This window comes from Enhydra lutris, unplaced genomic scaffold (assembly GCF_002288905.1).
Source record: "Enhydra lutris kenyoni isolate GAN:26980312 unplaced genomic scaffold, ASM228890v2 scaffoldscaffold9, whole genome shotgun sequence".
In the NCBI taxonomy this organism is placed as follows: Eukaryota; Metazoa; Chordata; class Mammalia; order Carnivora; family Mustelidae; genus Enhydra; species Enhydra lutris.
This window is the reverse complement of record NW_019154093.1, coordinates 35,006,750-35,033,755: the sequence shown is the minus strand read 5'-3', so window position 1 is coordinate 35,033,755 and position 27,006 is coordinate 35,006,750. Positions and strand designations below refer to the sequence as shown.

The following is a 27,006-nucleotide window of genomic DNA, read 5'->3' as shown; positions in this document are numbered from 1 at the left end:
AAAAAAAAAAAAAAAAAAAAAAAAGAATCAAGGGTTTGAAGGTGATAATGGAGTTGAAGGGAATTGAATATAGTTGTTTGAAATTGGGTATTAAGAGGGTGTAGGGGCACCTGGGTGGCTCAATCAGTTAAGCATCCAACTTTTGATTTTGGCTGGGGCCATGATCTCAGGGTTTTAAGACTGAGCCCCGCCTCAGCTCTGTGCTGATCATGGAGCCTGCTTAAGATTCTCCCTCTCCCTCTCCCTTTCCCTTCCTCCCTCTCCACAGGAGCTTGCATGCGTTCTCTCTCTCTCTCTCTCTCTCTCTTATGTATGTGAGAAAGGTTCAAGTTGCCAAGAAGCCATAGCATTAGAAGGATTACTTTCATGGATATTGAAATACTCAGGAATTATGCCAGTAGTATTCAAGACAGAGAGAGAGTGTCGGTAACTAAGGATATAAAATCTAATAGGGAATGGGAGAAAGGAGGTGGTGGTGATTATGGTAGACCGCCATAAGAAAGTGGAATATAAGTGGTCATTGAAACCATGAGTTCTTTTACATTTTTTCAGGGAGAGTGTGTGCTGTGTGTGGAGAGAGAGAGAGAGAGAGAGAGAGAACAAACCAATAACTGAGGTTTGAGTCTAAGTGTAATCTTCAAAAGAGGAAACTAATAAAGGAAAAATAGAATAGGAAGACTAGCTTTTTTAAGGATAGGAGGGCAAAAGATCAAGGAGACAGAAAATACAAATTGAAGGTAATGGTAAGAGAGTGATTCAATTGATGAATTGTGGATTCTAGATTAAAGAGAGAAAACTAAAAGGTACTAGTTAGTAGAAAATGGAAGGATCAGGTGGCTAGAGGTCCCAAAGAGGTTGAAGAATAAGAGATAGTGGTGTCACAGAAGAAGGAAGGGTCAACTGTCAGATGCTACAAAGATAAATACTGAAAAGAGTCCCTCAGATTTGACAAGTTGAAGGTCTAGGTGATTTTAAGGAAAGTTGTCTCTGCAGCAGAGGAGAGGTGGAACTAGACTGTTGTGAATTATGGAGCAAATAAGAGGAATAAGGAAGTAGTAGTATTGTCTAAAGAGACTATGAAAGGAAGGGTAGATAAAGTAACACACAGAGGAAGACATAACTAAAGGAAGGATTTCTAAGTTGAAGGGATGACTGGAGCATAATTATATGCTCGAGGAAGTAATATATAGCAGATAGGAAATTATTGATGGACAAAAGTCCCTAAGAAAGTAGTACTGGACAAGTTTCAGAGCAGAAGTAGAAAGATAAGCCTTAGTTAGCAATGGCACCTCTTTTACTGAAAGAAGAAAGAAAGATAAATTTAGATGAGTTTGTAGGATTTTGATGTAGATTTTAGATGAGTTTATAGAAAAATGTAATGACAACGGAGAAGTAATTTAAGGTGTTTTTACCTGATTGATCTTATTTTCTTAGAGATGTTGAAGATAAAGTCATTTAGACATTGTAGGAAGGAGGAGAGAGTAAAATACTTTCAAGGAATATAAATTTGAAATTCCACATGAATGGAATTCATTTATTTAAAAAATGCTTTTTTAGTGACCACACTATACTGGGTACTGTTGTGGGTTCTAGGAATATAGCAATTAACAAGACAAATTTCTTTTTTTTTTTTAAGATTTTATTTATTTATTTGACAGATAAAGATCACAAGTAGGCAGAGAGGTAGGCAGAGAGAGAGAGGAGGAAGCAGGCTCCCTGCTGAGCAGAGAGCCTGATGCATGGCTCCATCCCAGGACCCTGGGATCATGACCTGAGCTGAAGGCAGAGGCTTTAACCCACTGAGACACCCAGGCGCCCAACAAGACAGATTTCTTGCCCTGAAGATGCTTATATTCTAGTAAAGGAGTGATCAACAGGAAAAAGCATCCAGTTGTAATAAATGCTATGAAGAAAAATAAAATATGAAAAGTGGATTGATGGTTGTCATTTAAAAATATTTCATTCTTGTCTGATCTTTTATGATTTGAAAAGTAAAAGTATCATTTAAAATGTTTTCTTTGGGGGTCTGGGGCGCCTAGCTGGCTCAGTCAGTAGAGCACATAATTCTTAATCCCAGAGTCATGAGGTTGAGCCCCAAGTTAGGTATAGAGCCTACTTAAAATAAAAATCAAAAATTAATAAAAAAAATAAAATGTTTGCTTTGGAAACAGATTTCCTTTTTATAATCTGAAGGAATATCATCCTTTTTTTATAGAAATCCATAATACAATCATAGTACTAGAACTCTGTTAAGGAATGATAAGGAGGGTTTTTGTGTTAAGGAATTTGTAGAGTATGTAAAAGTAAAATCATATTTTTATCCTCCAGTATGCAAACGTTTTGATTTTATCTTCTCTTCTTACTAAAAATTATTATGCAATTGTTTAGACAGGAGCACAATATTCTTTCCAGGTTTTATTACTCATGCTTCATTCTGCCTATGTAGCTATACTGTACGCTGACTTATGCTTACTATGTGCCAAGGACTTCCTAACCATAATGTACAAATTAATCCATTTAATCCTCATAATAATCCATGAATAAGGCATTATTTAATATCCCCATCTTACAAATAAGGAAACTAAGACCTAGAGAAATCCGTTTAGACTTTGGATTGGACTGCCTGACTTCAAATTTCAACTCTAGGAGGAATATTTCCCTCTTATGCCTCTGTGATTTTATATAAAATGATATTTATAGCAGCCTCTTAAAGGTTGTGAGACAAAAGTGACAGAATGCAGGTAAATATTCTAGAACTCTGCTTACACAGGATGAACTCTCAAGTAGCTATTATTATTTCTTGTTTATATGTTCAGATTGTTTCCATGTTTCTAAATGAAAGTCTGCTTTTTTCTTGTTGGTTAGTTTTCCTTCAGTCATGGATCCTTTGTATTATGTTTTCTTTTCCTGATAAAGGAGCATTGGCCCACAGCCAAAGAAATCTATTAGCTTTACTAACACAGTAAAAGGAGGGCAAACAAAAGGATATCTTGGTGCAAACCAAAGCAGAATGGCGATGTCAAAAACCTTGATGGTTCTACCTGAGATAAAAACAGAAAAAATGAATATGCCCACCGTAAGGACACCCATACAGGTAATATTCTTTTTTTTTTTTTTAAGATTTTATTTATTTATTTGACAGGCAGAGATCACAAGTAGTCAGAGAGGCAGGCAGAGATAGAGGAAGGGAAGCAGGCTCCCTGCTGAGCAGAGAGCCCAATGTGGGACTCGATCCCAGGGCCCTGGGACCATGACCTGAGCTGAAGGCGGAGGCTTTAACCCACTGAGCCACCCAGGTGCCCCAGGTAATATTCTTTAGAATTCTGAGTTTCTTTGAAAATGGCACCATAAAGAACTTAACTGAAATGTTAAAGGTGGAAAATATACTGCTTTGAAATAACCAACTCACTTCTAATATCGATATATTGATTTTGTTAGAGTCTTCACCACATAACATATCTTACAGCATAGTATTTGCTGTTGGCTCCTATAATTCATTACTAATAATGAGAACATTAGAGTGGAGTGAGGAAAGTCTGTTCATGACCTTAAGAACTGGTAGTAATAATAGCTAACCTAGCTATAATATAGATAGTAAGGCTAACATCCATTCTCCTTTGCAATATATTCTAGAAAATATGGTAAAATAAATTGTCACAAAATTAGTTATCTCATTAGAAAACTAAGAATTGAATTTTTAAAACGTTTACTCATAATATATATACAGACAAGTATGTAATATATAAATCTGAATGGGCTAGGCAATGATACTTCTAGATATGACACAAAAAAACACAGTCCATTAAAGATAAAATTAGTAAATCAGACTCCATCAAAATGAGAGCTGCTTCTGGTCTTTGAAAGACATTGCTAAAAGAATGAAAAAAGAAGCCATACAGTGGGAAAAATTATTTATAAAGCATATATCTGATAAAGTACTTGGATCCAAAATATATAAATAATTCTCAAAACAATACTAAAACAACCTAATTTTTAAAACAAGCAAAACATTTTTTAAAGATTTGTTTTTATTTACTAGAGAAAGAGTGAGAGAGAGAATGAGCACAGAGGGAGAAGCACACTCCCTGCTGAGGAGAGTCACCCCCCGCTCCCCGCCCCAACTCGAGTCTCAATCCCAGGACCCTGAGATCATGGCCTGAGCTGAAGGCAGACACTTAACAACTGAGCCACCCAGACACCCCATGAGCAAAACATTTGAACAAATACTTCAACAAAGTACATATACAGATAGCAAATGAGCACATGATCAGCATTAGTCATTAGGGAAATGCAAATTGAAACTGAGATACTGCTGAACACCTATTAGAATGGCTAAAATTAATAAGACTGATCATACCAAATGTGGGCAAGTATGTGGAGGAATCAGAATTTTCATACACTGCTGGTAGGAATGGAAAATGAAAAACCATTTGGCAGTTTATTCAGTGTTAAATATATATCTACTATACCATCCAGCCATTCCACTTCTAGGTATCTACTGAAGAGAAAATAAAGTGGGGTGCCTGGGTGGCTCAGTCAGTTAAGCGTCTGCCTTTGGCTCGGTTCATGATCCTGGGGTCCTGGGATTGAGTCCCGTGTCAGGTTCCCTGCTCAGTGGGGAGGGTGCTTTTCCCTCTGCCTCCTACTCCCCCTTCTTGTACTCCCTCTCTCCATCTCTGGGAAATAAATAAAATATTTAAAAAAAATAATAAAAGAGAAAAGAAAGTATATGTTTATATAAAAACTAGGACACAAATGTTTATAGCATCTTTGTTTATAATAGCCAAAAAATGAAAACCAGCTAATATAATTTTAATAAGTGAATGCTATATATTTGCAAACATATTACATGTACCATTATCTCAGGCAACTATAACAAAGTACTTTTTGACTGGATGGTTTATAAACAAATTTACTTCTCAGAGTTCTGGGACTGGAAGCCCAGGATTAGAATGCCAACATGGTTGGGTTCTGGTGAGGACCCTTTTCCAGGTTGCAGATTGCTAAATTCTCAATGTATCCTGAATGTATTCCCAATGTATCACATGGTGGAAAGACATTTAGCTAACTCTCTGGCCTCTTCTCAGAAGGGTTCTCACTAATTCCATTCATGAGATCTCCACCTTCACGACCTAATTACTTTTCAAAAGTTCTACCATCCAGTACCATCACATTGGAATTAGGGAGCCAACATGAATTTTGGGTGTACAAAACATCCAGTCCATAACAATCATATAGTGTATGCATTTTATGTATTATGTGTATGTTATGCTTACATACAACACAAACATATCGTATGGTATTACAATATGTAGAAGGGATAGTGAGTGCATCATGACCAATTGCAGATAATGCATGCAAGTTTGTTCCAACATTTAAAAATCAATAGTATTTGCCATATTAATAAACTGGGAGAGAAGAATCTATGGGATCATAAGAACAGATAAAGAAAAAGCATTTGAAAAAATTTAATATCCATTCATTATTTAAAAAAAAATTTTTTAACCATATAGCTAATCTGAAAAAGGATTTTCTCTGGCATTCTGAAAAAACTACAACTAATGTCAAACTCAGTGATGAAAGACCGAAAGCTTTTCCCCTCAAATCAGAAACAACGCAAGGATTCCCACTTTTGATACTTTTCAGCATAGTAGTGGGTGTCCTAGCCAGAGCAATTAGTGAAGAAGAAGAAATAAAAACTGTCCAAAATAGAAAGGAAAACATAAATCTCAGTTTGCAGATGACATGATCTTATATGTAGAAAACTCCCAAAGATGCCACATTTAAAAACAAAAACAAAAACAAAAACTGAGAACTAGTAAGTTCAGCAAAGTTGTAATATAGAAAGTTAACACACAAAAATCAGTTGTGTTTCTATACCTAGCAATAAACAATCCAAAAAGAAAATTAAGAAAATAGATTTCCATTTACAATAGTATCAAAAAGAATAAAATACTTAGGAATAAACTTAACTAAGGAAGTGAAAGACTTGTACACTGATAACTACAAATATTGCTGAGAGAAATGAAAACAATAATAAATGGGAAAACATCCCTTGTTTATACATTAAAATATTTCTTTTAAAAGATTTCAGTTATTTATTTGACAGAGAGAGAGATCACAAGTAGGCAGAGAGGCAGGCAGAGAGAGAGGGGAAAACAGGCTCCCTGCTGAGCAGAGAGTCCAATGCAGGGCTTGATCCCAGGACCCTGAGATCATGACCTGAGCCTAAGGCAGAGGCTTAACGCACTGAGCCACCCAGGCATCCCTACATTAGAATATTTCTTCAGATACTAATAGTACCCAAAACAAGATACAGAGTCAATGCAATCCATATCAAAATCCCAGTAACATTTTTTGTGGAAATAAAATCTGTCCTAAAATTCATATGGAGTATTAAGAGACCCCAAATAGTCGAAACAGTCTTGGAAAAGAATCACAAAGTGGAAGGTCTCACATGTCCTGATTTCAAAACTTAGTATGAAGCTGTACTAATTAATACAGTGCATGACTAGCATAAAGACAGATATTTGGATCAATGGAATAGGATAGAGGGCCCAGAAATAACCCCTTACACACAATTTCAAATGATTTTTAACAAAGATATTAATTCTATGCAATGGGGAAAGGACAGTCTTTTCAACAAAGGTGTTGGAAAAACTGGATATCTACATGCTAAAGAATTATGTAGGATGCTTATATAAAAAAATAACTCCAAATGTATCACGTTCTTACAGCTGGAACTATAAAACTCTTAGAAAAGGGGTGCCTGGTTGGCTCAGTTGGTTAAGTATCCAACTCTTGGTTTTGGCTCAAGTCACGATCTCAGGGTCCAGGGGTAGAGCCCCAAGTCTGGCTCCATGCTTAGCTCAGACTGTTTATCCCTCTCCCTCCCCTCTGCCCCCCCTTTTAAAAATTGTGTTATGTTAGTCACCGTTACAGTACATCATTAATTTTTGATGTAGTGTTCCATGATTCATTGTTTGCATATAACACCCAGTGCTCCATACAATCTCTGCCCTCCTTAATACCCATCACCAGGCTCACCCATCCCCCCACCCTCCTCCCTTCTAAATTCCTCAGTTTATTTCCCAGCATAGAACTAAAGAGACCATGATTAAAGAAGTAAAAAGATGGATGATAACTGTCACACCCAATTCAGAAAACATCAATAAAGAGGCTCAACATCACTGATCATCAGGGAAATGCAAATCAAGCTACAATGAGATACTACCTCACCCTGTCAGAATGGCTAAAATCAACAATATAAGGAACAACTATTGTTGGCAAGTATGTGGAGAAAGGGAAACCCTCTTGTGCTGTTGGAAATGCAAACTGGTGCAACAACTCTGGAAAACAATATGGACCTTCCCCAAAAGGTTAAAAATAGACCTACCTTATAATCCAGCAATTGTACTACTAGGTATTTACCCAAAGAATAGAAAAATACCAATTAGAAGAGATACATGCACCCCAGCGTTTATAGCAGCATTATCTACAATAGCTAAATTATGGAGACAGCCCAAGTGTCCATTGACTGAAGAATGGATAAAGAAGATGTGGTGTATATATGTATACAATGGAGTATTACTCAGCCATAAGAATAGTGAAATCTAGTCATTTGCAACAACATGGATAGAGCTACAGAGTATTATGCTAAGTGAAATAAGTCAGTCAGTGAAAGACAAATACCATATGATTTCACTCATATGTGGAATTTAAGAAACAAAATAAATGAATAAATGAGGGGGAAGAAAAGAGAGAGGCCACCCAAGAAACAGACTCTGAACTATAGAGAACAAACTGATGGTTACCAAGGGGAGATCAGTGGGGTGATAGGTTAAATAGGTAATGGGGATTAAGTAGTGTACTGGTAAATGAGCACCAGGTATTACTTCGAAGTGTTGAATCACTATACTGTACACCTGAAGCTAATGTTACAATGTATGTTAACTAACTAGAATTTAAATAAAAACTTGAAAAAAATACTACATTGTATATTTGAAAATTCCTGAGAATATTGATTTTAAAAGTTCTCATCATGGGTCGCCTGGGTAGCACAGTTGCTTGGGCGTCCAACTCTTGGTTTTGGCTCAGATCTTGGTCTCAAGGTCCTGGGATCAGACGCACATCAGGCTCCCCACTCAGTATAGAGACTACTTAGGATTCTCTTCTCCCTTTGCCCCTCCCCGAATGCTCTCTGTCTCTAAAACAAATGAATAAAATCTTAAAAAAAAAAAATTCTCATCATAACAAAAAATCATTTTGTTTAACTATGTGAGGTGATGGATTTTAATTTATTTTGGTTAAAGATTTGTTATTTATTTTAGAGAGAGAGCAAGTGAGTGGGAGAGGGGCAAAGAGAGAAACCCCCCAAGTAGACTTCCTGCTGGGCATGGAGCCCCATATGGGGCTCAGTCTCATAACCCATGAGATCATGACATGAACCAAAACCAAGAGCTGGATGTTTAACCGACTGAGCCACCCACGTGCCCCTGAGGTGATGGATTTTATATAAACTTATTATTGTAATCATTTTGTAATATACATATATGTCAAATCATTATGTTGTACACCTAAAATGGATACAATCTTATGTGTCAGTTATATCTCAATTAAAATTAAAATGAAGTTTCTGGGTTGCACCAAAAAAAATTATAAAAAAAAACCAAATGGAAATTCTGGCTTTGAAAAGCACAGTAATCAAAACTTTAAACATTCACTAGAGAAGCTAAATAATAGATTTTAATTGACAGAAGGAAGAATTAGCCAACTTGAGAATAGGTCTATAGAGATTACACAAGCCAAAAACATAGTGGAAAAAAAGGATGAAGAAAATGAATAGAGGCTCAGAAAGGGTGATACCAACCAAAAGCAACAGAATACAGACTCTTCTCAAATACACATGGAACGTTTTCCAGGATAGCACATATGTTAGGCCACAAAATGTGTCTTAATTAATTGAAGAGAATTGAAACCATATCAAGCATCTTTTCCAGCCACAGTGTTAGGGAACTAGACATTAATAACACAAAGAAAACTGGAAAGCTCAAAAATAATGTGGCGATTAAACAATATGCTACTGAGTAACTAATGGGTCAAAGAAGAAATCAAAAGAGAAAAAAATACCTTGAGACAGAATTATCATATGGTTTCTCTTATTTGTGGAGCATAAGGAATAACACAGAGGATATGGGGAGATGGAGAGGAGAAGGGAGTTGGGGGAAATTGGAGGGGGAGACAAACCATGAGAGACTGTGGACTCTGAAAAACAATCTGAGGGTTTTGGAGGGGAGGGGGGTGGGGGTTGGGTGAGCCTGGCGGTGGGTATTACGGAAGGAATGTATTGCATGGAGCACAGGGTGTGGTGCATAAACAATGAATTCTGAAACACTGAAAAGAAATTTAAAAAATAAATTAAATTTAAAAAAAAGAAAAGAAATATACCAAAATTTGTGGGATGCAGCATAAACAATTCTAAAGGGGAAGTTCTTAGAGATAAATACTTACCTCAAGAAACAGAGTCTCAAACAACTTAATTTTGTACCTCAAAGGACTAGAAAAAGAACAAATGAAGCCCAAAGTTAGTGGAAGGAAAGAAATAACAGATTAGAACAGAAACAAATGAAATAGGGACAGAAAAGATAATAGGGAAGACCAGTAAAACTAAAAGCTGGTTCTTTGAAAAGATAAACAAAATTGACAAATCTTTAACTATATTCACCAAGAAAAAAAGAAGAGGGAATTCAAATTAGGTTCAAATAAATAAAATCAGAAACGAAAGAAATGTTATAACTAATATAATTTTCTAGGACCTATTATTCAGAAACATCCCCACCCCTTTTTAAACTTATTTCATTTTAAATAACCACTTTCCACAGGTAATTAATGCACTTGGAGTTGATGTTACTCCCCGACCTCTTTACCAACAAGACCCACATATGGGAACAGCAAAGCCAAATAAACTATTTACATCACAAGAAGGATCATATGGATCAGAATATATATCCTCCTATAGCCTGTATCAGAATACAATAAATCCTAGTATGTTAGGGCAGTTTACAAGGTAGAGTATACTATTCTATTGTTCTTTTTTATATCATACGTACTGTCTTTTTATTTCAGTTGCATATATGTAACTTAGAAGTCAGTTGTCTTCAGACTCCCAACTCCACTCTACATTAGTGTGCCATCTTGGTGTTCCCCTCATGTTTTACTTAGATGTAGAACTTTGCATGACTTAAGAGTTCCCTGATACACCAAAACCTTTGTGAGCGATATATGTAGATTTTACTCAAGATTTCCTGAGGAACCAAAAGGTGGGGCTAGCATCACATACCCACAGACATACTTCTTCAGTTTCTTCTCTGTTGCAATTGATGGGAAGAAGTAGCTTTCCTTTTCTGTGGCCCCCAACTCCATTCTTCCCTGCAAATCCCTCTTCTCCTAGGGTTTGATTTCTCTTCTGTTTCATAATTTTTTTTAAATGAAATGTTACGCATGTATTATGTAGACACATTACTGAAATTTTTTGAATGCTTAAAGTGGAGAAGTTCAGAGTCTTCGCAATAATAAAACATGATGTTCTAAAATAATCTAAAGATTATGGGGAAATATTTGAATGTGTAATTTTCAATCTGACAAATTAAAAGTTCCAGATGTTAACTAAGCACAAAATTTAAGAGAAAATATGCTGTTCGAGAGTCTGCCTCCAAATTTGCACAGAGTAGTCATAGCAGTGCTCCACACAACAAATAATATTCCTGTAAACTGAACCTCTCCTTTTGGAGGACAGTTGGACTTATAAATAGAAAAGGAAAAAAGGTATATAATATCAAGAAGTAATACTAAGTTCATTGTTCAAGGAAATTATTTTTGTATTCTTTAGTTTGTTGATTTCCCAACCAGTATATAGATTTTCTTTTAATTAAATCTTGAGAGGACCATTATAAAATTGAAAAAATCACATTTAAGATGGGATTTGAATGATGAGCAGGAAATTGGTGAAAAATGAAAGGAGGTTCCAGGCTGAGACTCTAAAATAGGAGAGCACCACAAGATTGAGGAAAAGTGGGGCAGGGGAAGAGTGATAATGGAGATGGAGAGACTGGATAGGTAGACTGTATTTTAGCTTTTTATTCTAAATATATTGGGAATCCATCGAAGGACTTTAGACATCGGTTTGACATGTTTTCTCTCTAAAATATATTTATAATGACTTTTTACTTAAGGAGCACTACAAACCAACTCTGTTTCAAGAAGTAGTCTCTTTTTATCAGTGTTTCTTACATGATTATATTATATTTGATTTCTCACTATGATAATGTTTTTATTTATATATTTAATTACCCATAAGAATACCTAAATAAATGAGTAATGTTTTTCATTATTAAAGGTCAGTTTTAGGAAGTAGTACAGTTTCTAAATCAAGTTTATCTACTACTGACTCAATAGCAGAAGACCTCGAAGAACCATCCTACAGACGGGAAAAACTGACTAGTTTTACAGGTAATGAAAATAATGTCATTTATTTCAGTAACAGCCCATTATTTCCTTAGCAAATATGCTTATGATTTGTCAGGTACTTGAGATAAAAGAACTATGATAATGATTCCCAAAGGCTGGACTGAGGAGTAGCTACATGAGAATTACCAAGGTAGCGTACAAGTTCCCAGGGTGACTCACTGGCACCACCCAGCCTTAGGAGTGCTTTTAACTCAGGAGGCAAGTCCTTCTGATATATTGTGATCAGTGTCCTAATAGGACATATGCCAATGTAATGGGAGCGCTTTGAATGTGAAGATTAACATCTTGAAGGTGGGGAAAGAAAAAGAATTCATAGAGAACATTATAGACTTTTGAATTGGGTTTTTAAAGGTGATTGGTAATTTGTCAGGAGAACAAATAGGAGTGGCTCCTTCCAGGCAGAGCATAAAACATGAGATAAACGGTTATGAAAATGAAGATATAAGAATGACAAAATAATGGCTGATCAAAAGTGCTGGAAGAAATAGGTACCTACCTAAGGAACATTTGCCTCGGAGTGCAGTAAGGGTGTCTCTTCCTCTGAGATGATAATGAGGGTTGATGAAAGTATTCATAAGGTTGGGAAGGTGCTTGAGAGAGTCTTTGGTGTTAAGATATGTAATAACAATGCTCTGACAACAAGTAAGAGAATACCCAACTACATTAGCTTAAACTATCACCTATTTTTCTCACATTAAAAGAACTTGAAAGGTCAATACTTTTGAATTTGATTTTGTGTCTTGACTGTCAGACTCTTTGACAGCTCTGCTAATTCTCTTTCCTTAAAACTTTTCTTTTCACTTCTTGCTTTTTGCTTTTTGCTCCATGGTCTCAAAATATCTGCCCCAGCTGTGGGTATTATATCCACAATCGAGGCAGAAAGAGGGAGAAAGGCAGTAGCTTCAGTCGTGTCACCCTTATTTATCAGGAAAGTAAAAATTTCCCCAGGAGCCGCCTTCTTTCCTATATATTTCCACTGTTCTCTCATTGGTCAGAGCTCTGTCACATGGTCACCTCTAGCTTCAAGAGAGGCTAAGAAAGCTAAACACTTGATTTTCTTCGTGGAAAGAGCAAGAGAAAGAAGAAAGCCTTAGCAATGAAAACTTAGGCAATCCGCAGTGTCTGCAGCAGCAGGGAAGATCATCCTCTCAGAGGGAGACCGGAGGATATGATTATTATAATCTCTCCCAGCGTCAGAGGGATTGAATACATCCCGCAACATGGTCTGTTCTTTGACCACATAAAGCCACCTCCAATGCATGACCCATCATGATACTTTGGTAAAATGAAAATTAAAAATAGCAATTAGTAAATGATTTTTATTAAGTCATGTATTTTAGATTTACGAGTTGTGAGGGCAACACCTGAAAAAATTGTAACAAAAGAAGACCTACAGAAGACTATAGAGATAATACTCACAGAGACAGAAACACTGAGGTTTTTTAACCTACCAACAGTCATGGTTTCTGTGGAATCTGAAGAAGCTGCGAAGGTCATGTACGTATGGCTCAATTGTCTATTTGCTTCTGTAATTTAAGTGCTAAGTCAGGGGTTCTTATCCTTGTTTCTGTTTTTGGGGATTCCTGGATAAATAGTGGTGGCATATGTGCTTGGTGAAATTATATATAAAGTTATTTATGTGCCCTATGAAGTGATATGTAAAGTATTTATGTTGTATTTACTTCTTTTCTGGAGGAAGAACCCATAGCTTTACCTTATTCTTCAAAAAGTAGGTAAACTACTAAATCAAATAATAAAAGAAATAAAAGAAGCTTCAAAGTTTCAATATATATTTTAATGATTTTTTCTTTTATGCTTGTATAAATTATGTCCAGTTTAAAAAGAAAGGACTGACATTTTTATATTAAAAACTTAAGGAAAATATGTAATGGGAAAATAACTGAATTTACTGTATTAGAGCAGATTTTCCATTTCTCCTTATTAATTAATTTAAATAGGTCTTTAGTTTTTGCCTTGTGTATTTTGAAATTTTGTTGTTAAATACATACACATGAAGGATTGTTATGCATTTTTTGGAGAATTGACCTTTTTATCATTATGTAATGCCCCTCTTTTCTCTAGTAATTTGCCTTGCTCTGAAGTCTGCTCTGTCTGAAATTAATTTGGCTACTAAAAATAGATTATTGATAGTTATTCAGATTATTTAGATTCAAATATACTTTGAATATGATTAATAGTACTAAAAAAATCCATCATTAAAATATTTTTAAGGCATTATTCTTATCCAAATATAAAATGACCTAGAATTTTTTTTGGACTTCAAAATATAGTACAAGTAGATCCTGAATAACATTCTTTGAAGCTCATAAGACATAAGGGTAAGCTCTTAACATCAAAAAAAGGAAAGTAAAGAATAGCAAATGGATAAATAAATGATCTGAAATCAGAGAGGGAGAGATACTAGAAGCAAATGTTAAAATTAGCACATGGATCTAGAGTCTATTAAAATCGTTGGTCCCTGGCAAATTGAGATAACTGAAAGAGATATTTTTGTATTAATCAACGACCCTTAAAAGGATTTCAGTTATCTCAATCAATCCTAGGTCTCATAGCTACTATCTTAAGCAAACATGAATTTTCTCTGGAGGAAATCATATCCCATTTAGACTTCTAAGATTCCCTCAGCTTGAGTTTGGTAAAAATACACCAAACCAATAAAGAAGCCATTATGAATGAGAATTAAAGCAATAACAAACCCTAGATTTACATCATGAGATCTGTGGATAATGAGATTTTAATAGGGCTATATTATGAGATATAGAATATAGAATATGTGTGAAATATTTAAATAAAAGATAAAGTTAACACCGTACTAACATTAAGAACCTATCAAAATGATGACTCATATTTGTAAAAACATTAAAAATAACTGTAAAATAAAGTATACTTATATAATTGTTGAGATTAAAAAGTAAATGTTAAATTTAAACAAGGCATAATTGAACAGAGATTTAATAAATTGAAATATAGATCTGGATAAATTATACAAAATAAACCTTGGAGAGAAAAATGTGATATAAAGTATAAAGAGAAGATAAAGACATCAACAATAGAATAAAGGTCTAACATGCATCTGGTTAGTTTCAAAAAGTCAAAATAGGAAGAATGGAGGAGGGGAACTATTCAAAAGAGTGGGTAAGGACTTTCCCAAGCTCTTAAAAGACACCATGTCACAGAAACAGGAATAAATTAAAAAAAAAAAAAATCCACAAAAATGAAGTGGATTCAACACATTGTACTGATAGTCCAAGATATCAAATATTAAAAGATTTTAAAAACAGAAGAAAAAAAGAAAGAAAAGGCATATCATCCGCAGAGAAACAATTAAGCCAACAGCATTATTGGGGCAAAGAAGTTCACTTCATAATGACAGGAAGGTAAAAATAATTTCAATCTTAAATATTCCTAATAAAATAACCTCAACATATATGAAGCACAAATTAAAAACTTGGTAAGTATCCTACTAAGGTAGGAGATTTAAACATGCCTCTCTTAATTACTTTATGTCAACCAGATAAAAAATTCACATAGATATTGAAAATTTGGACCAGAAACATAATTTAATGATCACAACTCTTCATTCAACAATTAGAGACCATACACTCTTTTCAAGCACCCACAGAACATTTATAAAAATCATCCATGCAGAAGGCCATGAATCAAGGTTTCAAAAATTTCAAAGAAATAGTACCATACAAACTAAATTCTCTGGCCACAAATGGAATTAAGTTAAAAATTAATAACATAAACCTCAATAAAAACACAGATACAAAAAAAAAAAAAACACAGATACATATTCACATACACATTTGGAAGTTACAAAGCACATTTTCTAAATTCCTCATGAATCAAAGAAGAAACCATAATAGAAATTTAAGAAATACTCAGAATTAAATAGTTATGAAAAGACAACCTACAGGATGACACAAAAGTGGTACCTTAAGGGAAATGTGTAGTTTTCAGTGTTTACAACAAAGTTCTTAAAACCTATCTGGAGATAGTGCTAGCATATTGTTGGTGGGCACTGACAGTAGTAGGGATGCTGGGAGGTACAGTAAATAGAATCCTTTGGAGGTGATTTAGTGCAGTCTTTCCTTAAAGGGTTTTTTAAACTCTCACTTCATGTTTGGTGCAATCCACATTAAAGAAGGTAATTTGAAAGAGAAAGCATAATATAAAGAAGAAAGATCTGTGGTAATAATTTTTATTAATGAGTTAAATATTTGTTTTTTATAGTCGGAGAAACAGGACTTATGAGACCCTCTGTAGAAATAGATTAGGCAATGACTTATATGTTGAAAGGATGATGCAGACTATTAATGGAGCTCCAAAGAATAAAGAGGTTCAATGTGACAAAATCGTAAAGGAAGACAAAGGTAATTTATATTTTATTCTGCTTGATAAATGACCATATTTTAATGAACATTCTTTGAGTCTGTCAATTAAGAAATTAATATTGAAACATACAAAGCAAAAATAGAAATACTTTGGCCAAATCACAATAATAGCTGGGTACTGTAATCTACAGCTTTTAGAATTTGACAAATAATGAGTAATAAATACAAATATAAAAGATTTAGATGACATAATTATCAATTTTGATTTTTAGAGAAACTCTATTATAGAATTTTATACTCTTCAACTGTTTATGAAATGTTTGGAGAAACTGCCTGCTTACTATTACAGAGTATCAACCATAACTAATAACATTTAAAATGTGCCAGGTGCTATTCTAGGCCTTTCACTTATATTAACTGGTTTAATTCTCACCACAACCCTATGAGATAGGTACTATTGTTACTTTCCATTTTGGAGGAAGAAAGAAGCAAAGAGAAGTTAGCCAACTTGCTGAAGTCACTCAGCTATTACAGTACACAGTAATACCCTTAGACAGTCTGGTTCTAGAGCCTGTGTCCTTTATTACACTTACTGTCTTTCAGTGTTTATAAATTAATAACCCTGCATAGCCAACAATCTGTGAAGTAGGGCCAAAAGTAATTAAAAGAAAGTTTTTAATTTTTAATGGCCTTTGTTGTTCAGCAAAACTATAAGCTAGTTCTTCTGAAAGATTAAAATAGACAAACTTCTAAGCAAGTACTAAATTTAAAAAAAAGCAACTTATAATTAGTAGGAAAGCTTTTGGCATCTTAATTATAATTAGTAGGAAAGCTCTTGCCATACTCCCCTTACAAATGTGGTGGTGGTCTTAAAGACAGCAGTCTGCTGTCCCAGTTTGAGACCCTGGCCTCTGGTTCCAGAAGGAGCAGAGCAGACTTTATTCTTAACGGAGTTGATTTCTCTGTTTCAACCTGTCTAGGAGCTACCTGAAGGACTGACACAGAGCACTTGTCTTATTATTATTATTTTTAAATTCAGCACTCTCAGGTGGTAAAGCCGCTGTGCATACTGCATTCTTCACAAATACTGAAAGGCAAATGAACAGCTCAGCTCTCTTAGAGGCAAGAGAATACAATGGAGTCAAACAAGAAACACCCTAAAACCCTGAGAGAAAAAGCTAGGGAGGGAGTTTCTTTAGGAAATTAAGATATTGAAAGAGGCTTGCATATACAGGGAAATTTAGAGAGTCCTGTGCATGCCTGGGGCAGGATGCATGCTCAGAAAAGACTTGAAAAGATCCTAATCTTTCACCTCTGGCTGATCTCTAGGCTCAGTACAAACAGGAAGTGAAGGCTAAGGCATAGTTGTAAACAGTCTGGCTAAGCATTAAAAGAACACCTTAACACAGACTCAATCTACAAAGACTGGGAGTTTTTTTCCCCTTTGCTTTTTTGTTTTGTTCTTTTTTTCTCTTTTTCTTTTCTCTTTGCTCTCTTTTTTTTTTCTGATGGGGAGAGAAATTCAGATGTTCAAGGAAATCTCTGTCAGGACACCTGCTGACCAAAAGCCAAAAAGCAAACACTTCTAAGATGATAGTAACAAAGAATACAGTCTTTATAAAAATAGCTTAGAAACACCACTAAGCAAACAAACAACTAGGACTCACAGAAAACTACAAAAAAAAAAAAAACCCAAGGACCAAGAAGAATCTGATTTCCAGAGTTGCCACATTATTATATTCAAACTGTTCAGTTCTCAAAAAAAAAAAAAAAAAAATTACAAAGGACAGAAAGAAATAAGAAAGCATAGCCTGTTTAAATAAGAAATCAACAGAAACTCCCTGTGGAAATACAGACATTGCATTTATCAGCCAAAAACTTTTTATCAATTGTATTATATATTCTGATAAGGCTAAAGGAAACTGTGGACAAAAAGCTAAAGCAAACCAGAATGATGTACAAACAAATAAAGAATAGGAATAAAAAAAAACCAAACAAATACTAGAGATTAAAAGTATAATAACTGAAATGGAAAAACTCACTAGAGTTATGAAGAGCAGATTTGAGCAGGCAGAAGAAAAAAATCAGCAATTCTTAAAAGACAGGTCAATAAAAATAATCCAGTCTGAGGAGCAAAAAGAAGAATAAGAAAAATGAACACAGCTCAAAGGACCTATGGAGCCCCACCAACCATACCAACATAAACATAAAGGGAATTTCAGAATGGTAGAAGAAAAAAAAGATAAACAAAAAACATTTGAGGAAATAATGGCCAAAAAACTTCCAAAATTCAATAAAAGTCATGAATCTGCATGTCTGAGATGCTCAATAAACTCCAAAAACGATAAGCAAAGAGATCTTATAATTAAGTGTTAAAAGGGAATTTGAAAGCAGCAAAAGAAAAGGGACTTATTACATATAAGGAATCCTCAGTAGGATTACACCCAATTTCTCAGCAGAAATCATGGAGTCCAGAGATCATTGGGATGCCATACTTAAAGAGATGAAAGAGAAAACTGTCAACCAAGAATTCTATATCCTTCAAATAATTCTAATGATGGAGAAATTACATAAAATAATTAAGATTAAATATATTCCCATGAAGGAGAAATTAAGATTTCCCCGGATAACAAAAGCTAAGGCAATTCAGCACAAATAGAGTAGAATATGAGAAATACTAAATACTTATGAGAAATACTAAAGGGAGTCCTTAAGGCAGAAATGAAAGGACACCACAGACAGTAACTTGAAGACATGAAGAAACAAAGGACACTGGTAAATGTAGCTACGTAGATAAATACAAAAGCAGTATTATAATTTTGGTTTGTCTCTCCTCTATTTTTTGTAATATAATTTAAAATAAATACATAAAACAATAATTATAAATCTATAGTAATAGGCACACAGTGTATAAAGATATAATTTGTGCCATCAACATAAAGTGAGTGTGATAGAGCTGTATAGGAGTTCCTGTATACTACTAAAGTAAGGTAGTAGTAATTCACAATAGATTGTTAAATTTTTAAGAAATTGATTGTAATCTCTAAAGTAATCACCAAGAAAATAAGTTAAAATTTTCAAAAAAGAAAATTAGGAATCAAAGCAGAACACTATTAAAAAATCAAGTAAACACAAAAGACAGTAATGGAAGAATTGAGGAACAAATACATAAGACATGAAGAAGACAAAAATGGCAGAAGTCCTTCCTGAAGAATAATTACTTTGAATAAATAGATAAACTCTCCAATGAAAAAGCAGATTTATACATAATTTATATATTTATATATAATACATATTTATATTATATTTATATATTTTATATATTATATCTATAATTATTACATATTTTATATATTTATATATAATTCATATATTTATATTACAATTATATAATAATTGTATATATGATACAATTAATAATTGTAATATAAATATAATATAAAATATATTATTAAATAAAATATAATAAATAAATAATTAAATAGAATAAATAAAATCTTAAATATATGTATTTAAGTATATATATTTAAGGGGCACCTGTGTGGCTCAGTGGGTTAAGCTGCTGCCTTCGGCTCAGGTCATGATCTCAGGGTCCTGGGATCGAGTCCCACATCGGGCTCTCTGCTCAGCAGGGAGCCTGCTTCCCTCTCTCTCTCTGCCTGCCTCTCTGTCTACTTGTGATCTCTGTCTGTCAAATAAATAAAATCTTTAAAAAAAAAAAGTATATATATTTAAGATTTTATTTATTTATTTGACAGACAGAGATCACAAGTAGGTAGAGAGGCAGGCGACGGGGGTGGGGGAAGCAGTCTCCCTGCCAAGCAGAGAGCCTGATGTGGGGCTCGATCCCAGAACCCTGAGGTCATGACCTGAGCCGAAGGTAGAGGCTTAACCCACTGAGCCACCCAGGTGCCCCAAGAACATTACATATTGATAAAAGATTCAATTCGTAAAGAAGATATAACAATTATAAACATACGTATTTAACAAAAGAGCCTCCAAATATACGAAGCAAAAATTGACAGGATTGAAGGAAGAAATAGACCGTTCCAGTAAGAGTTGAGACTTCAGTACCCCACTGTCAATAATGAGTTGAACAACCAGAGAGATTATCAATTTAAAAAATGAGGACCTGAATAATAACATAACCTAGATATAGCATACATGCACAGAACACACCATCCCCAAATGGCAGAATACACACTTTTTTCTCAAGTTCACATGGAAAACTCTCCAAAATACATCATTATGTTAGGCCACAAAACAACAGATAATAAAATTTTAAAAATTGAAATCTTTTCTGCCACAATGTAATGATACTCATAATGTGTAACAAAAGGAAAACTGGAAAATTTAAAAATATTTGTATATTAAACAACACACTCTTAAACAACCAGGGGATCAAAGATGAAAGCACAAGGGAAACTAGAAAATATTTTGAGACAAATGAGAATGAAAATACAACATAGCATACTTACAAGATGTAGAGGAAGTAGTATTTAAAGAGAAATTTATAGCTGTAGATATATTTTAAAAGATCTCCACTTGAAACTAATGTAGCATTATGTATCAATTCTACTTCAATAAAAAAGTAATTTAAAAAATCAGTAACTTTACACCTTAAGCAATGAAATAAAGAAGATAAAACTACAAAAGCCAGCATAAGGAAGGAAATAATAAAAATTAGAGTGGAGATAAGCAAAATGAGAAAAAAAAATTCAATGAAACTAAAAGTTGGTACTTTGAAACGATCAACATAACTGCCAAAATTTTTCTTAGACTGACTAAGAAAGAATAGAAGATTCAAATTACTAAATGGGAAATGGAAGTGGAGACATAACTACTGACATTACAGAAATACAATCATTTATTAAAAAATGAACATCCATATGTCAATAAATTAGATAACTAAATGAAATGAACACATTCCTAGAAACTCACAACTTGTGAAAACTGACTCAAAAAGAAATAGAATATCTGGACAGAGGTATAATAAGTAAAGGTACTGGATTAATAATCAAAACTTCCTAATAAAGGAAATCCCAGGAGCTCCTGGGTGGCTCAGTCAGTTAAGCAGCCAACTGACTCTGGCTCAGGTCATGATCTCAGAGTCCTGGGACTGAGCCCTGCATCAGGCTCCTTGCACGAATGGGTGTCTGCTATCCCTCTCTCTTTGCCCTTCCCCCCACTGGTGCTCTCTCTCTCTGTGTCTCTCTCTCTTTGACTCTCTCAAATAAATAATAAAATCTTAAAAAAGAAAAGAAAAGAAAATTCCAGGACCAAATGGTTTCTCTAGTGAATTCTATCAGTCATTTAAAAGAGAAGCAACACCAACCCCTCAAAAAATAATTTTCCAAAAAATGGAAGAGCATACTTACAAATCATAGGGCCAGCATTACTCTGATACCAAAGGCAGACAAAGACATCATAAGAAAAGAAAACTAATACCATTATTCCTTATGAATATGGATGCAAAAATCCTCAATAAAATACTAGTACACTAAATTAGCTCCACATTAAATGGATTATACGCTATGATTAAGTGCATTTATCCCAATAATGCAAAGGTAATTCAATATATGTAAGTCAATAAATGTAATACACATAGTCTTATGATAAAAATACTCAACAAATTAGGAATAGAAGAGAATTTTCCCAATCTGATAAATGGCATTTATGAAAACCCCACAGCTAGTGTTATACTCAATGCTAAAGAACTGGAAGCTTTCCCCATAAGATCAAGAACAAGACAAGAATAAAATAGATAAAATGTATTCTATCTAGACTGCTTTCTCAACTTTCATTCAACATTGTACTGGAAGTTCTAGTGTAAGCAATCAGGCAAGAAAAAGAAGTAAAAGACTAAATTAAGTCAGAAAGGAACAAATAAAAATACCTTTATTCACAGATGACATGGTCTTAAGTATACAAAATCCTAAAGAATTCATGCAAAAACTATTAGAGCTAATAAATAATTTCAGTATATATATAAAAAATATAATATATAGTAATAAATATAAATAAATTAAAATAAATAAATAAATATGTAATAATAAATAAGTTCAGTAAGTTTCAGGATACAAAATCAACACACAAAATTCAGTTGTATTTCTATACACTATCAATGAACAATTCAAAAAGGCAATTAAAATAATTGTACTTACAATAGCATCTAGAATAATAAAATACCTAGGAATAATTCTAACCAAAAAGGAGAAAGACTTGTATACTGTTAACTACAAAACATTGTTGAAGAAATTAAAGTAGTCCTAAATAAGTGAAGATATCCTGTGTTTATGGTTTGAACAATATAATGTTAAGATGTGAATCCTCAAACCAATCTGCAGATGCAACATAATACATATCAAAACCCCCAAAGATGTTTTAAAGAAATAGAAAAATAAATCATTCTATGGATATCAAAGGATCCTCCAAATAGCCAAAACAATCTTGAAAAAGAACAAAGTTCTTTCCACACTTCCTGTTTTGAAAACTTGCTATAAAGTTACAGTGATCAAAATAGGGTTGTACTAGCATAAAAACAAGTATATAGACGAGAAGAATAGAGAGCCCAGAAATAAACTCTCACATATATGGTCAGCTGATTTTTTTGATAAAGGTGCCAAGACCATTAAATGGAAGAAAAATAATCTTTTCAACAAATGGCATCGGGACAACTGGATAGCCACATGAAAATAATAAAGTTGTACTTCATACCATCTACAAAACTTAACTCAAAATGGAACAGTGACTAAATATAAGAGTTAAAATGATAAAACTCTTAAAAGAAAACACAGATAAATATTTTTGCCCTTTGCTTTTAGGATGGATTCTTGTCCATTGATAAGATATGACACTAACAGAAGAAAGAACAAAGGAAAAATGGATAAATTGGCCTTCATCAGAAAACCTTTGTACACAAAAAACATTATTCAAAAAGTGAAAGTACAACCTACATAATGGGAGGAAATATTTGCAAATCCTATCTCTCATAAAGTTCCAGTATCCAGACTATATAAGGAATACTTATAATCCAAGAACAAAGAGATAAGCAACCCAATTAAAAATTAAATTTAATTAAAAATTAAAAATGGGCATTGGACTTAAATAAACATTTCTTTAAGGAAGATATACATATTGCCAACAAACACATGAAAATGTTCAATTAATCATTAAACACATGAAAATGTTCAATTAATCATTATAGAAATTCAAATCAAAACCACAGGTTACCTTTTCTTACCCATTAAGATGGCTGTGATTAAAAATGGAAAATAAGGTGTTAACAAGGATGTTGAGAAACTGGAGCCATCATACACAGCCAGTGGGAATGCAAAATGGTGTAGGCTCCAAGAAAACCAGTTTGGTGTTTCCTCATAGAATTAAATAGAATTATTATATGCCCCCCAAAATATATATATGATGCCATTGCACAACTATTTTATATCTATCTATCTATCTATCTATCTATATGTATGTGTATGTATATATATATATATATATGTCTCCAGATAATTAAAATAAATATATAAAAATGTATTTATATATATTTATATAAATATATAAAAAATATATAAATATATGTATGTCTCCAGAGAACTGAAATATATTCCCCCCAAGAGAGATATATATGTCCCCCCCCAGAGAATTGAAAACAGGTAATCAAATACAGGTACACACATATTCATGACAGCAGTATTTATCATAATCGAAAAGAAGAAACAACCAAGATATCCATCAGTGGATGAATGGATAAACCTAATGTGTAAAATACATTCAGTGAAATCTTATTCAGTCACAAAAAGGAATCAAATACAGATGCTTTGAGCAAAGTCCTCTCTTATACTCTAAAAGATGTCAGAACTTTCTCTCTGGAGAGGACAAAATCGAACCTATTCACACACTGAAGTGTATCTTGATTGCTTCTAAGTTTTTGCCCTTATCAATAACGGTGATATAAACATCTATGGCAGGCTTTTGTGTAGAAATAATAAGCTTTCAGTTTCTTTGGGTAAATACCAAGGAACATACTACTGAATCGTATGGTAATGTATTTTTAGTTTTGTAAGGAACAGCCAGTTTCTTCCAAAGTGGTTGTACCATTTGGCATTTCTGTCAGCAATAATGGAGGGTTCCTGGTGTTCCATGTCCTCACCAACATTTTGTGTTGTCAGTGTCCCAGATTTTGGCCATTCTAATAAGTGTGTGGTGGCATCCCCTTGCTGTTCTAATTTGTATTTCCTTGATGACATATGATGTGGAGCATATTTTCATATAGTATTTGCCATCTGTATATCTTTGGTGAAGTGTCTGTTAAGCTCTCTGGCCCATTTTAAATTAGGTTATTTTTTATTCTCATTGAGTTTTAGTTTTTTTTTTTTTTTTTTTTTTAAGATTTTATTTATTTATTTATTTGACAGAGAGAGACACAGTGAGAGAGGGAACACAAGCAGGGGGAATGGGAGAGGGAGAAGCAGGCTTCCCACTGAGCAGGGAGCCTGATGTGGGGCTCAATCCCAGGACACTGGGATCATGACCTGAGCCCAAGGCAGCCGCTTAATGATTGAACCACCCAGGCGCCCCTGTTGTTGAGTTTTAAGAAATACATGTATATTTTGGACAACAGTACTTTATCAGATGTAGCGTTAGCAAATGTTTTCTTCTAATATGTGGCTGGTCTTGTTATTCTCTTGACATTGCCTTTCACAGAACAAACATTTTTAATTTTTATGAAGTTTAGCTTATCAGTTTTTGCCTAGCAATCAGACCTTTCATCTTGTATCTAAAAAGTCATCCTTATACCCAGGGTCATCTAGATATTCTTTTTATGTTATCCTCTAGGATTTTCATAGTTTCACATTTTACCTTTAGGTCTATATTCAACTTTGAGTTAATTTTTGTGAGAGATATAAGATCTGTGTCTAGATTCATTTTTTGCATGTTGATATCCTGTTGTTCCAGCACCACTTGTTGAAAAGACTTATCTTTGGTCCATTGTACTTGCTTCTTTGTCAAAGATCAGTTGACTATATTGATGTGGGTCTATTTCTGGCCCTTATTCTATTCCATTGAACTATGTGTCTATTTGTTCACCAATATCACATTATCTTGATTGTTGTAGCTTTATAGTAGTGTTAGTCCTCCAACTTTGTTCTTCTTCAATATTTATTGGCTATTCTGAGTCTTTTGTCTTCTCCATATTAACTTAGAATCAGTGTGTTTATATTCACCATATAACTTGCTGGGATTTTAATTGAGGTTGCATTGATCTGTAGATCAATTTGGGAATACCTAATATTTTGACAATATTGAGTCTTCCTAAACATGAACATAGAATGTCTCTCCATTACATGAATGATTTTGTACATTAAAGTTTTTGTGGTTTTTCTTGTATAGATTTTGTACATATTTTGTTAGGTTTATAGCTAACTATTTCATTTCTGGGGCACTAATGTAAATTGTATGTTTTGAATTTCAAATTCCATTTGTTCATTGCCAGCATTTAGGAAAAGAATTTTTATTGGCTTTTATGTATTTCTCTTGTGTCCTGCAAACTTTCTTTAATCACTTGTTAGTTCTAGGAGTTTTTGTCCATTCTTTCAGATTTTCTATATACATTAACATGTCATCTGTAAACAAAGACAGTTTTATTTCTCCCTTCTCAATCTGTATGTTTTATCCTTTTCTTGTCTTATTGCATTAACTGGACTTCCAATATGATGTTGAGAAGGCATGATGAGAGGGGATATCCTTCCCTGATTCCTGATCTTAGTGAGAAGGCTTCTAGTTTCTTACCATTAAGTATGTTAGCTGTAGCTTTTTTGTATATGTTTTGATCAAGTTGAGGAAGTTCCCTTCTATTCCTAGTTTACTGAAAGTTTTTATCATGAATGGATATTAGATTTTGTCAAATGCTTTTTTCTGAACTTATTGATATGGTCACATATATTTCTTCTCTAGACTATTGCTGTGATAGATTGCGTTACTTAATTTTTGAGTGTTGAACTAGTTGTGCATACCTGGGATAAATTTCACTTGGCGTTTAATTCTTTTTACACATTGTTGGATTTGATTTCTAATATTTTATTAAAGATTTTGCATCTATGTTCTTTAAGAGTTATCTGTCTGCCTTTTTTTTTTTTTTTTTTTTGGTAATGTTTTTGTCTGCTTTTGGGTATTCAGTGTTGGTCTCAAAGAATGAGCTAGAAAGTATTCCCTCTGTTTCTATCCTCTGACAGAGACTATAGAAATTTGGTATAAGGTTTTCCTTAAATTACTGATAGAATTTAGCAGCGAATCCATCTGAGCCTGGTGTTTTCTGTTTTGGGAATTTATTATTGATTCCATTTCTTTTTTTTTTTTAAATTCAATTTCTTTAGTTGATATAGGCTTATTCAGATTGTTTATTTCTTCTTGTGTAAGTTTTGGCAGATTGTGCCTTTCAAGCAATTAATCCTGAATTTCATCAAGGTTATTAAATTTGTGAGCGTATAATTTTCACAGTATTCCTTTGTTATCCTTCTAACGTCCATGGGATCTGTAGTAATGTCCCCACTTTCATTTATGTATTTTTTATTTAAAAATAGCTTTTTTATGAAAAGAAAGTCTAAATAGCATAAATTCCAGCTAAATTCCAGCATAAATAGTTATTCCAGCTAGAGGTTTATTGATTTTATTGATCTTTTCAAATAACCAGTTTTGGGTTTCATTGATTTTCCCTATTGGCTCCTTGTTTTCAGTTTCACTGATTTCTTGCTCTAATTCTTTTAAATTTAATTTTTAATTGAGATATAATTGATATGTAACATTATATTAGTTTCAGGCTTATAAAACAGATTATTTTCGTACTGGAAGTTTGTAATTTTTAACCCATTTCACCCAACTCTCTATTCCCTGTCCTCTGGCAGTCATCAGTCTGTTCTCTGTATTCATAAACTTGGGATTTTTCTTGCTTTCTTTCTTTTTTTTTTTGCTTGTTTTTTTAGATTCCACATATAAGTGAGATCATACTATATTTGCTTTTTTTTTGGTTTGACTTATTTCAGTTAGCATAATGTCTTCAAGGCCCACCCCTGTTGTTGCAAGTGGCAAGATTTCCTTTTTATGATTGAATAATATTTCA

The 27,006-nt window shown here is 33.6% G+C and overlaps 1 protein-coding gene across 2 annotated transcripts in view; it reads left to right on the top strand.

Moving 5' to 3' along the window:
* The window catches only part of LOC111143440 (WD repeat domain 78), an 88,317-nt gene that overhangs the window by 15,798 nt on the left and 45,513 nt on the right, over window positions 1-27,006 (top strand). For both annotated transcript variants that reach the window (XM_022497181.1, XM_022497182.1), the window contains exons 2-6: window positions 2,917-3,094; window positions 9,882-10,066; window positions 11,396-11,508; window positions 12,867-13,023; window positions 15,784-15,923. In XM_022497181.1, coding sequence (XP_022352889.1) covers window positions 2,917-3,094; window positions 9,882-10,066; window positions 11,396-11,508; window positions 12,867-13,023; window positions 15,784-15,923 — 773 coding nt within the window. The remainder of the gene's footprint in view (window positions 1-2,916; window positions 3,095-9,881; window positions 10,067-11,395; window positions 11,509-12,866; window positions 13,024-15,783; window positions 15,924-27,006) is intronic.